Source organism: Rhinatrema bivittatum, chromosome 1 (assembly GCF_901001135.1).
Source record: "Rhinatrema bivittatum chromosome 1, aRhiBiv1.1, whole genome shotgun sequence".
NCBI classification, from domain to species: Eukaryota; Metazoa; Chordata; class Amphibia; order Gymnophiona; family Rhinatrematidae; genus Rhinatrema; species Rhinatrema bivittatum.
Genome location: NC_042615.1, coordinates 214,534,506 through 214,546,889, shown reverse-complemented (window position 1 = coordinate 214,546,889; position 12,384 = coordinate 214,534,506). Strand labels below are relative to the sequence as shown.

The window sequence follows — 12,384 nt, the reverse complement described above, 5'->3', positions numbered from 1 at the left end:
TAGTGGTATAAAGAGTTGACTAGTATTAAAGCCTTTAACGAGTCTCTCCCTCCCCCCCCTTCTCTCTTGTAATGAAGTGCAGTAACTCTAAAATTATCATAGCCATGCCCCTTTTTCTTATCGTGGGCATTATTCATGCAAACATTATTGCATTTTGATGAATCTAAGCCTTAGTGTGGAAGATCCCCAAGGACTTGTATTTCTTGGGACTGTGTTATATTTTTGGTAAATGCTTCAGTTGTATGAACCAGTTTGGCATTACTGACGTTTTTCCTTCTCTGTGTACTTTGGACTGTGTCTACTCTTGCACTTGTTGACATTTTTTTTATATTATTCAGTATGGGGCGGATTTTAAGAGCCCTGCTCGCCTAAATCCGCCCAAATCCGGGCGGATTTCGGCGAGCAGGGCCCTGCACGCCGGTGAGCCTATTTTACATAGGCCTACTGGCGCGCGCAGAGCCCCGGGACTCGCGTAAGTCCTGGGGTTTGGCGAGGGGGCGTGTCGGGGCGTGTCGGGGGCGGGCCCGAACCGCGCGGCATTTTCGGGGCGTGTCCGGAGCGTTCCGGGGGCGGGCCCGGGGGCGTGGTTACGGCCTGGGGTGATCCGGGGGCGTGGCCGCGCCCTCCGTACCCACCCCCAGGTCGCGTCCCGGCGCGCAAGAGGCTCACTGGCACGCGGGGATTTACGCCTCCCAGAGGGAGGCGTAAATCCCCCGACAAAGGTAAGGGGGGGATTTAGACAGGGCCGGGCGGGTGGGTTAGGTAGAGGAAGGGAGGGGAAGGTGAGGGGAGGGCGTTAGAGGATTCCCTCCGAGGCCGCTCCGATTTCGGAGCGGCCTCGGAGGGAACGGGGGTAGGCTGCGCGGCTCGGCGCGCGCCGGCTATACGAAATCGATAGCCTTGCGCGTGCCGATCCAGGATTTGCGCGGCTACGCGCGTATCTACTAAAATCCCGCGTACTTTTGCTGGCGCCTGATGCTCCAGCAAAAGTACGCCTATTCGCGGTATTTGAAAATCTACCCCTAAGTTGTTTGGCACACAACACGTGATGTCAGGGCTGTTTTATTTTTAAGACTGATCCCCTTTAGGGCCATATGGGTTAAGCCAGTTCTAATCACAGAATGTAAATTATCAGACGTTGCAACAAGTTCATCAGAAGTCAGCAGTCTCTGAGGGTGATCACATCCTCTCCTCCCCTCATTGGTGTTTGACCTATTTTTTAAAGCTTAACTCCAATGCTGAAATTCTGTATTGGGGGGGAGGGAGCAATTGAGTTCCATGAGGTTCAATGAAAAGAATATAGGGCCTGTTTTTAAAAAGCATTTACACGCTTAAAAATGGGTTTTACACGTGTAAATGCACTTTATTCATATAAGTGGGCTTTTAAAAAATTCCCACAATATCTGCCACTGAATTTTCTATAAGATTTACCCAGATAAGTGCACTTTACGTGGGTAAAAGGCTTTTGAAAACTGCAAAAATTGTAGTTACATTTACACATATAAATCATTTTGAAAATTACCCCTATAGGTTTCACATGAATTAAACATGTGTTTCAATTTACCTTACAGCTTGCTTAGTTCTTTGCTTTATATTGTTTCGAGAGATTAAGCCTCAGAAGTAGATACAGTAATTTACTTATTGTTTTACACACCCAAATGGTTCTCTCTCTTTTGCCAATTTGCAGCATGCTTGACTAGCTAAAGGGTATTAACCAAGCATGAACCAGAGTACAAAAGATGCCCTTCTTCTAGCCCTAAGTACAGTGCACCATGTTAAGACATAGAAAGACATAAGAACATTTTTGAACAAATGTAGGAGCCCTACTATAACTGACTGAAGCATTACTTGAGTATTTTCAGAGGGATAGAGGTGTCTTTGATGGCCACTATAACTCCACCATGATCCAGATATAAGATGTGATGCTCCTCTTCGAACACCTACAAGTCAGACAAGAAAAAAAAAAGGAAAAATAAATCTAAGAATATAAAGAATGTGTTTCTTGCATTACAAGATAATAGATGACATCTCTCCAAGACCATAATTCTGAGTTTAGATATTCTAGTTGGCTCAATGGATATGTATTTCTGTCCCATGCAGAATTATTCCTGTACATAGTTTTTTCTTTTTGTTTTGTTTTTTTGCATACCTGTGAATGTTTTAAAACTTTTAATTTATCTGACACAAGAATAAGACATGGCAAAATAGGCACAGTCATTTTACATAAAAAGGCATATAACAGTAAAATACAATAATCAGATTTATGACAGAGACTAAAAGTTGTACATTCTCAGGAATTACTATATGTAGCCCAGTAATAATCCTGAGAGGTCCATTTTCAATAAGTTGGCAAGCAAGTAAGTTATCCAGAAAACTTTATCTGAATATTCAGTGAAACTTATCCAGATACATTTTCTGCTGAATATCTGGATACCTTTAGGCCTTCTATTTGTGCGGACTGACTTGTCTCTACAAATTTAATCAGATAATGCTTAATATGGCATTATACAGCTAAATAAATCATCTTATCTTCACTATACCTCCAGCACTTCCCCTTTTTTGTTCGGGTAAATTTGAACAAATTTTATGTGGACAAACTTAGGGCCAGATTCATTATGGCTTTTCTCCCATTTTGTATCTATGGGAAAAACCCTTAGTGAATCAGGTACTTACCAGGTAAAAAGGGGGTCAATTTTTTAATTGGTAGAACAAGCTGGACTGATTTTTTCTGGAGGAGGGAGTAAGACTTGAGGGAGCAGAGGAAGGTTTATGAAAGTCTCATGTGAATAATGTTAATGGTCCTTGGGGAGATTTTTATATTATCGCTCAGAATGTATGTAGGTATTGTTCTTATCATAATTTTTTATTTCTATATTTTTAACCCCTATGGGCTTGTAAATTGCTATATGGTGCATAACGTTTGTAAATAATGCTACAGTATTATTTACTTTGTAATGTGATCCACCTTGATCAGGCCTATATCTATAAAGGCACAATACAAATATTGAATTAAATAAAATTTAATTAAAGGGTCAGCTATATCTGGGTAAAAGTTGATTTTATCCACATACATTTTTTTTAATATAAATATCTGATAACATCTGATAACATCCAGTCAAAGTACAACATTTGGGTACTGTCTTCCAAAATTTGGTGATAGAAAAACCTAACTCCATGAATTAATTGCAATATATTTTTAAGGTACAAGAGGTTGAACCCCAGTTCCAACAACCCAGCAGACAATCAGTGATAGAGAAATAAAAGGTAGAAAACAGAGTAGCTGGATCCAAGATGGCCGAACATGCTGGCTGTGTGTGAGATTGTTCCATGTGGGTCGTTCTGGTTTCCTGTTTTGTCATGCCTCACTCAGTGAGAAAGTGGCGGGCTAGAGAGCATGAAGCCCAGCTGATTCATTCTGTTTCCAAAATTAGTCCAATGGACTCTCACGTGCAGCAGAGAATGGAGGAACCGGGTGCAGTCTCGTTGGGAGGCGATCGGGAGGAAGGTTTACCTGACGCCTCCCCTAAGCTTCATACCACTCTTTCCCCTGGAAGAACGAATTGCCCCGGCAAGCCTGCAGAAGGGAGGCCTAATGACCAACCCCGCATGTTCACAGCACTAGCTGCTAGTTGGACCTTGAGCGGGTGACAGGAGGCAAGATTGTTGGATCTGACCTCCGAAGGCCCCCGGTAATCACTGGCTACTGGGGAATGGCCTAGAAGCACTGAATTTCAGTCGTCAGCTGGAGCAGCATTGGCTGTACCTGAATTTATTACAACAGACCTGGTAAGACCTTCAGTGATCTCCCTTGACTCAATATGGGAGGTTATTCAAACTCTTAATTCTAATATTCTTAAATAAATGGCTCCGGTTTATATTTACTTGAGGAATATCAATATTTGCGTAGGAAATGAGGAGAGAGATATTTTATCTTACAAGAACTTCATTGAAGTATTACAGCAGGATTTAAACAATAAACTGTCTTCTCAGGCATTGTTGATCAAGGAGAATCAGGCATTGGCTGGAAAGTTGGAAAACCTGGAAAACTCAATGAAGGGGAAAAATCTACGCTTCATAAATTTTCCTAGGGATCCATTAATCCCTGCAAAGGATATAAGAACATAAGAAATTGCCACGCTGGGTCAGACCAAGGGTCCATCAAGCCCTTGGTCTCAGAACAGACATTATCATTAACATCTAGAGTATTTTATATTCCTCAGTTTAAGAAAGAAGATTCTAAAGAACAAAAAGGAATGCAAGTTCTCATGCCTACTGACCCGCCTCATCTAAATCTCACAGAAATACTTGAAACCACCAAAAGGATTTGATCACCCCTGCGACTTTGATTGTCTCATTTCTTTTGGAGGCGGGTAAGGAGTGGACATTAAAGATGTACTTTTGCCATCGTTTAGAAACTTTCATAGATTATAAAATTAGTATTTTTCCAGATCTGTCAAGGATTACCCAAAAAAGAAGGAAACAGTTTTTGTTAATAAAACCTAGGGTCTCTGAGATTGGGGCCTTATTTATATTAAAATTTCCCTGTAAATGTATAGTAAAATACCATGGTAGTTCCTATATCTTTTTTCAGCCCAGTCATCTTATCTTTTTTCTTTCAGATAAGATTGTACCAGTAACCAGCTCCTCTCCAGCTGTAACTGAATGCGTGATATTTAGCCATCTAAGGGCCTCATTTTCTAAAGTATCGCAGGCCTGCGATACTTTAGGTAATGAGGGGTGGGGGGTCGAAACGGGGGGTGGTCCTGCGCTAGCCAGCAGTGATCGCACCGCCGCGGTGCGATCGCTGTCGGTTTCGCACCCAATAGCGCCACCATAGAAGGTGTAGCTATTGGGTGCGAGCTAGGTCGCGAAAAGGGCCTTACCTTTTCATCGTCCGCGGCGTCTTCACGGAGTCGGCCCCGGTGACGCCCCGACTTCTCTTCTTCCAGGGCCGACTCCGCCCCCATTTTGGTATTGCACACGATAAGGGACTTTTCGTGTGCAAAACATTCCTTATCACGTGCGATCCATCTCGAAAATGAGGCCCTAGGTCTGTAAAGTGCAATGTATCATTCTCTGTACAGCAGATTCTTATTTCCTTTGTTTTTATATACCTGAGGTTGTGACACTGGATCCCATGTTGAGGATTTTGATTAATAGAGATGATGTTTAATTTCCATTGAGCTACAACCAAGATGTGCATTTCTTGAAAATATTTGTTAAATTCATAAACAATAAAGAAAAAAAGAAAAAAGAAAACAGAGAGTAGGGCCAAAAGGTTAATTTTGACAGTGGAGAAAGGCAACTGGTGGAGTGCTCCAGAGATCTGTTATGTGACCACAGATTTTTAATATATTTATAAATGACCTGGAAATGGGAATGAGTGAGGTGATCAAATTTGCCGTTGACACCAAATTATTCAAAGTTGTTAAATTACATGAGGATTGTAAGAAATTGCAAGAGGACTTTTCAAAACTGAGAGACTGGACATATAAATGGCAAATAAATTTAATGTGGACAAGAGCAAAGTGATGCACTTAGGGAAGAGTAACCCAAATTATAGCCACACAATGCAAGGTTCCACATTAGATGTCATTTCTTACGAAAAAGAATCTACGCATCATTGTTGAAAATATGTTGAAATTTCCTTACTGAGCAGCAGCAGCCAAGAAAGCAAATATAATGCTAGGAATTATTATTTTAGCACTGTTGCGAAGTATCGTTGATTGTGAACCGATGTGATGTTACTAAACAAATGTCAGTATATAAAAACTACAAATCCTCCAGAATGCAGCAGCCAGGATACTAACTGGCACACGCAGAACAGATCATATTACTCCCATACTCAAGGATCTTCACTGGCTCCCCATCCCCGCCCGCATTCTATACAAGAGCCTCTCTATCATTCATAAAACAATTCACAACAGTGACATGAACTGGCTCAACAGAACAGCCTATAAAGGCACCCTTCACATCCCACCTCACAAGATATATCGCCTTCTATCCACAAAAGCCCATGCCTTCTCCATAGCAGGACCCACCCACTGGAACTCCATGCCACCTGATCTTCATCTAGAAACATGTTCACAAAAATAAAAAAAAAAATTAAAAACAATGGTCTTTAAGCAAGCATTCTCAGAATAATATCTCTGCTCCCCCGCCTCCGTTCCCACTACCCCCCTAGTACCTCCCCCCGCCTGTCCCACCCTCCTCGCCCCCTCTCCAGTAATTGTAAATATAACTGAACTGCCTAACCCCAATCCAATCGGAAGGCAAATTAGAATATATATTGCTAACTATATGTATACCCCCAGTTATGTAAATAAGCTTTTCCTATGACATACTGAATTGTTGTGGATTGTTCCTTATATTTTGCCCTTTTTCCCCGTCCCTCTTGCATGCCCTCGTTTAATGTACATTCTCCCTTGTTCTGTTATGAGTTATCTGTAAACCGATATGATGTCCCACACGAATATCGGTATATAAAAAATGTTAAATAAATAAAATAAATAAATAAATAAATAAATTAGAAAAGGAATGAAAAATAAAAGAGAGAATATAATAATTCCTCTGTATCGCTCCATTCTGCAACTTTATCTAGAGTATTGCATGCAGTTCTGGTCACATCTCAAAAAAGATAGAAGAATTAGAAAAGGTACAAAGAAGGGCAACCAAAATGATAAAGGTGATGAAACAATTCCCCTATGATGAATGGCTAAAGAGCTAGGACTCTTCAGCCTGGAGAATAGACGGCTGAGGGGAGATAAGATAGAGGTCTATAAAATAATAAGTGGACTAGAACGGTAAATGCAAATCAGTTGTTTACACTTTAACGGGCCGATACAGTAAAGTCCGCGGGAGAGCGGACGAACGCTCGCTCTCCCGGCGCACGCACCGGCCCTTCGCCGGTGCGTGCGATTCTCTATTTAAATTAGGTGACGCTGTAGATCCGGGTAAAAGGAGGCGCTAGGGACACACTAGTGTTCCTAGCGCCTCCTTTTTGACAGGAGTAGCGGCTGTCAGCGGGTTTGACAGCTGACGCTCAATTTTGCTGGCATTGGTTCTCGAGCCCGCTGACAGCCATGGGCTCGGAAACCCGTGGCAAAATTGAGTGTCCGGTTTTCGGCCCGACAGCCGCGGGCCGAATTCAAATTTTTTTTTTTTTAATTTTTTTACTTTTTGGGACCTCCGACTTAATATCGCTATGATATTAAGTCGGAGGGTGCACAGAAAAGCGGTTTTTACTGCTTTTCTGTGCACTTTCCCGGCGCCGGAAGAAATTAGCGCCGACCTTTCTGAAAGTAAAATGTACTGCTTGGCTGCACATTTTACTTTCTGTATCCCGCGCGCATACCTAATAGGGCCATCAACATGCATTTGCATGTTGTGGGCGCTATTAGGTGCCGCGGGTTGGACGCGCGTTTTCCTCCCCTTACTGAATAAGGGGTAAGGGAAAACGCGCGTCCAAGAGCAGGCTCTACTGTACTGTATCGGCCTGTAAGAGAGTACAAAGACTAGATGACACACAATGAAATTACTAGGTGGTACATGTAAAACTAAGGGAAAATAGTTTTTTACTCATTTGTACAATTAAGCTCTGGAATTCATTGCCAGAGGATGTGGTGAAAGCTATTAGTGTAGCTGTATTTAAAAAAAAATTTATGGACAGGTTCCTGGAAGAAACGCCCATAAACCATTATTAAGGTGGAGTTGCAGAAATCCCCTTCTTATCCCTGGGATAAGCAGCTTGGAGTCTATCTACCCCTTGGGATCCTGCCAGAGTTTGTTACTTGGATTGGTCACTGTTGGAAACAGGATACTGGGCTTGATGAACCTTTGGTCTGACCCAGTATGGCAAATCTAAAGTACTTATATAATTAAGGAAACTTCCCATTCAAAGAGGTGCCAAACATTTTGAATAAAGCAATATGACCACCATATATATATATATATATATATATATATATATATATATATATATATGAGATCTGTCCTCACGGTTTCCCCAGCCAAAAAGAACTTGAAAATGGGTAAAATCTGGAAAAATATTTTGGATGTTTATATGTACTATGAAGTAATAAACAATTCCATTCTCTAGCAACAAATGGAAATTGTGTGCGCAGCTTTTCAAAATTAGTTTTCTGCCAGTTAAACGTAAATAAATATTTAGTTAAATTATTATCTATTCCATTACTAAATAATACTGTATATGGAGAAGTGTTAACTTCTGCAATTAGCCTCAACAGGACAAAAAATAGTAAAACAATCATTTGCTTATTGTTCCCAAACTCCCTTAAATCTGCTATCATAAAACTGATTCTCAAAAAATCTAATTTAGATCTGACAGATTTTTCAAATTACTGCTAGTAGAGAGATAAAACTCCTTTCTTTGACGGATGAGATGCAACTGCTCTTGGACCATGGAGGATCAGGTTTCCTGGTCCTCCTGTTGCGGTCCCGGTCGCGACCCTCATGACCAGGTCCTTACTTCGCCTCCCTGGGAATATCGGCAGCAGGTCCCGGGATTCGCTGGGCCTACTTGGCCCTCCGTGGCGACGTCTCCACGAGGGAGACGCCGCCAAGCTCCGCTCTGACTCCGCCCCCTTAGGCACGCGCGCGCAGAGGGAACCCAACTTGATCTGTGAGGTGCGTACAATCTGGTCCGAATCCACAGCCAGCCCACAATTGTGATGTCAGACGCCGGCAGGGATTTAAACCCGGCGTCTGACCGAGGATCCCTGCCTTGCAATGTGGTCGACTCCTGGTGAGTAGAGAGTTGCTTGTTCCTGCCTTCTCTTCTGTTCCTGCTTCAGATCCTGCTCCAGTCCTCTCTGTGTTCCTGCTTCCAGTCCTGCTGGCTCTCCGGGCCTTGGATCCTTCCAGCTCCTGCTCCACTCCTGCTTCAGTCCGCTGTTCCAGGTGCCAGCCTACCCTACCTTTGGATTGCTTCCTGGTTTGACCCCGGTTCGTCTACTCGTGTTCCTGGTTGCCACCTGTCCAGATCCTGGTCCGTCTTCACTGCCGCTCTTCGTCCCAAGGTATTCACCTAAGTCCCAGCGGTCTGGATCCTCACGGGCTCCTCCTGGGGGTATCTCGGACTTCCAGGGTGAAGTCTCCTACATCTGCTTGTCGTCTGAAGGAAGCTGCCTAAGTCCCAGCGGTATGGATCCTCACGGGCACCTCCTGGGGGGATCTCGGCTTTCCAGGGTGAAGCATCTGTCTGACCCTCTGTCTTCGATCCACCACCCGGCCTCTTCTTCTCAGCTGAGATCTCTTCCACTTCTTCTCCGCACGGCCGGCCCAAGGGTCCACATCCCTGGTCGCAACAATTTGCAAGGCCATGGACCCGGCGGACATCTCGGGCCTGCAGGCCATTCCCGGAATGGCCCAGCGCTTGCAGCAACAACAACACTGCTTGGACGTTTTGCCTGCCACTGTCGAGTGTTTGGCAAACTGTCTGGATGCCACCCCCCCAGAACCACCCCTTGTGCAACCTCCAGCTCCGGTGGTGAGTGTGAACACACCAACTCAATTACCAGCTCTATCCCGCTACTCCGGAGATGCGAAGGGCTGTCAGGGGTTTTTGAACCAGTGTTACATACGGTTCTCTCTTCTACCAAGTCAGTTCCCTACTGACTCCGTCAAGGCGGCTTATATCCTCTCCTTATTGGATCGGAAGGCACTGAGTTGGGCCTCTCCTATGTGGGAGCGGAGCGACCCCATGTTGAATAATTTGCCACAGTTTGTGGTGAACTTTAAACAAGCTTTTGATGACCCCACACGCATGGCTACCGCCACCTCTGAGCTCTTGCAGCTACACCAAGGATCCCGTTCCTTGGCAGACTATGCAATAGAGTTCCACACTCTCGCCCTGGAGGTAGGATGGTGTGATGATAGTCTGCGAGGAGTTTTCCTGGAAGGCCTGTCAGCTCGGATCAAGGACGAGCTAGCTGCCAGGGATATCCCAGACGAACTCAATGGAGTAATCGACTTGGCCAGGCAAATTGACCATCACCTTCAGCAAAGGACGAGGGAGAGACGACCGCCTCGTCAGATGGTTCTGTTGATGCCCGCTTTTTCCAGACCCATGACGTCTCCAACAGGTTCTGTTGCAGCGCATTCTGAAGCGACAATGGAGGAGCCCATGCAGCTAGGGCGTACGCCCTTAACTGTGGAAGAGAGGCAACGTCGTTGAGCTTTAGGGCTATGCCTATATTGTGGCAGCAAGGGCCACTTTCTAGCCCAATTTTAGGAGCATCCGGAAAACACCAAAGCCTAGGCTGTACTGGGGAGCTATTCCTAGGCTGTGTTAATTCTGCTCCTCAATGTACCGTACCTATCACCCTGGAATATCCAGGAGGTTCTTTTGAGACCCTTGCCTTCATTGACTCTGGTGTAGGTGGGAATTTCATTCTCTCTGATTTGGTGCAACAGCTGCGGATTCCTACTCTTCCTCGTGTTCCCCCGCTATGGATCACCTCTATTTGAGGAACAATTCTTCCTGGAAGTATCTCAACCTCTACGGTTCCTCTTACCCTCCGTACCGGAGTCTTGCATACTGAGGCGATCTCTTTCTTGATACTGGAAAGAGCAGTACATCCCGTTGTACTAGGACTTCCGTGGCTGCAGCAACACTCCCCGGTGATTCATTGGGATACTTTACAAGTCGCGCAATGGAGCTCCTTCTGTTTCACTAACTGCCTCAAAGCCCCATGCGCTCCACAGGTGACGTTGCTGAACACTTCTGTTCTGCCTCCCGCACCTTATGCAGAGTTTGCAGAAGTATTCTCCAAGAAAAAGGCAGAGATCTTACCACAACATCGTCCTTTTGACTGTGTATTGGAACTATTACTCAGAACTACGCCACCCCAAGGAAGGGTTTATCCCTTAACCCTACCTGAGACACGAGCTATGTCGGAGTACATTGCCGAGAACCTCGCTAGAGGGTTCATCAGACCCTCCAAGTCACCAGCAGGGGCGGGATTCTTCTTTGTAGGCAAGAAGGATGGCTCCCTGAGACCTTGCATTGATTACAGAGGTCTAAATGCCATTACCAAGAGGGATCGCTATCCTCTTCCGCTGATCCTTGAACTCCTAGATAGATTACAAGGAGCTAAGATCTTCACCAAACTTGATCTGTGAGGTGCATACAATCTGGTCCGAATCTGACCCGGAGATGAATGGAAGACTGCCTTCAACACTCGGGACGGGCATTACGAGTATCTAGTAATGCCATTCGGACTATGCAATGCCCCAGCATCTTCCAGCACTTGATGAACGAAGTACTTCGCAAGATGTTATACTCTTCAGTTATAGTGTATCTAGATGACGTTCTGATTTACTCCCAAGACTTTAAGTCTCATTGCCAACATGTTAAACAAGTACTACAGGTTCTCAAGGACAATCATCTCTACGCAAAGCTCGAGAAGTGCATGTTTGAGAAGGTGTCTGCTATTAAAGATTGGCCCCGTCCCAAGGGATTAAAAGCCTTGCAACAATTTCTTGGATTTGTGAATTTTTATAAACACTTCATCCCTCAATATTCACTTAAAGTGGCTCCACTTACTGCACTTACTAGAAAGGGGGCAGATGCCATCGCCTTGCCAGAGGAGTCCTGCCAGGCCTTTGAAGATCGTAATAGGCCTTCTTACTAGAGACTTGTTTACACCATTCAGATCCGCTCTGCCCATTTATTGTGGAGGTGGATGCCTCCAACATAGCGGTAGGTGCAGTGCTCAGCCAAAGCTCCAGTACAGGGAGACTACTGCCTTGCTCTTACTTCTCCCAGAAGTTCTCTATGGCTGAATGTAACTACAGCATAGAAGACAAGGAACTCCTGGCAATCAAGCTAGCCTTTGAGGAATGGAGGCAATGGCTAGAGGGAGCTAGTCATCCTATCACAGTTTATACGGATCATAAAAATTTAGAGTTCCTGTGTCAAGCTCAGTGCCTAAACCCCAGGCAAGCTTGCTGGTCCCTCTTCTTCAATCGCTTCAACTTTGTACTTCACTATCGACTGGCATCTAAAAATGTCCGAGCAGATGCCTTGTCTCGAACCTCAGAGTTGGAGGGAGAGGGGGAGCTCCCACAGTATATCATAGATCCGGCAAAGATCAACTTATCTAGTACCATTGCAAGTGGTCTTGGAAGGACTGTCATTCCACGACAGAGTCGAAGGAGAGTTTTAAGTTGGGCCCATGACTCCCTCACTGGCGGCCATGCGGGCCGAGAAAGAATTTTAGACCTTCTTAATCGCTATTACTGGTGGCCTAACATAAGGTAAGATGTTCGCACCTATGTCAGTTCGTGCTCCACTTGTGCAAGACAAAAGCCCCATACAGGACTTCCGTGGGGTCTTCTGCAACCCTTGCCCATTCCCGTGGA

The 12,384-nt window shown here is 44.7% G+C and overlaps 1 protein-coding gene across 3 annotated transcripts in view; it reads right to left on the bottom strand.

Moving 5' to 3' along the window:
• The window catches only part of SORCS2 (sortilin related VPS10 domain containing receptor 2), a 1,741,628-nt gene that overhangs the window by 164,156 nt on the left and 1,565,088 nt on the right, over nt 1-12,384 (bottom strand). For all 3 annotated transcript variants that reach the window (XM_029591638.1, XM_029591649.1, XM_029591657.1), the window contains exon 13: nt 1,849-1,940. In XM_029591638.1, coding sequence (XP_029447498.1) covers nt 1,849-1,940 — 92 coding nt within the window. The remainder of the gene's footprint in view (nt 1-1,848; nt 1,941-12,384) is intronic.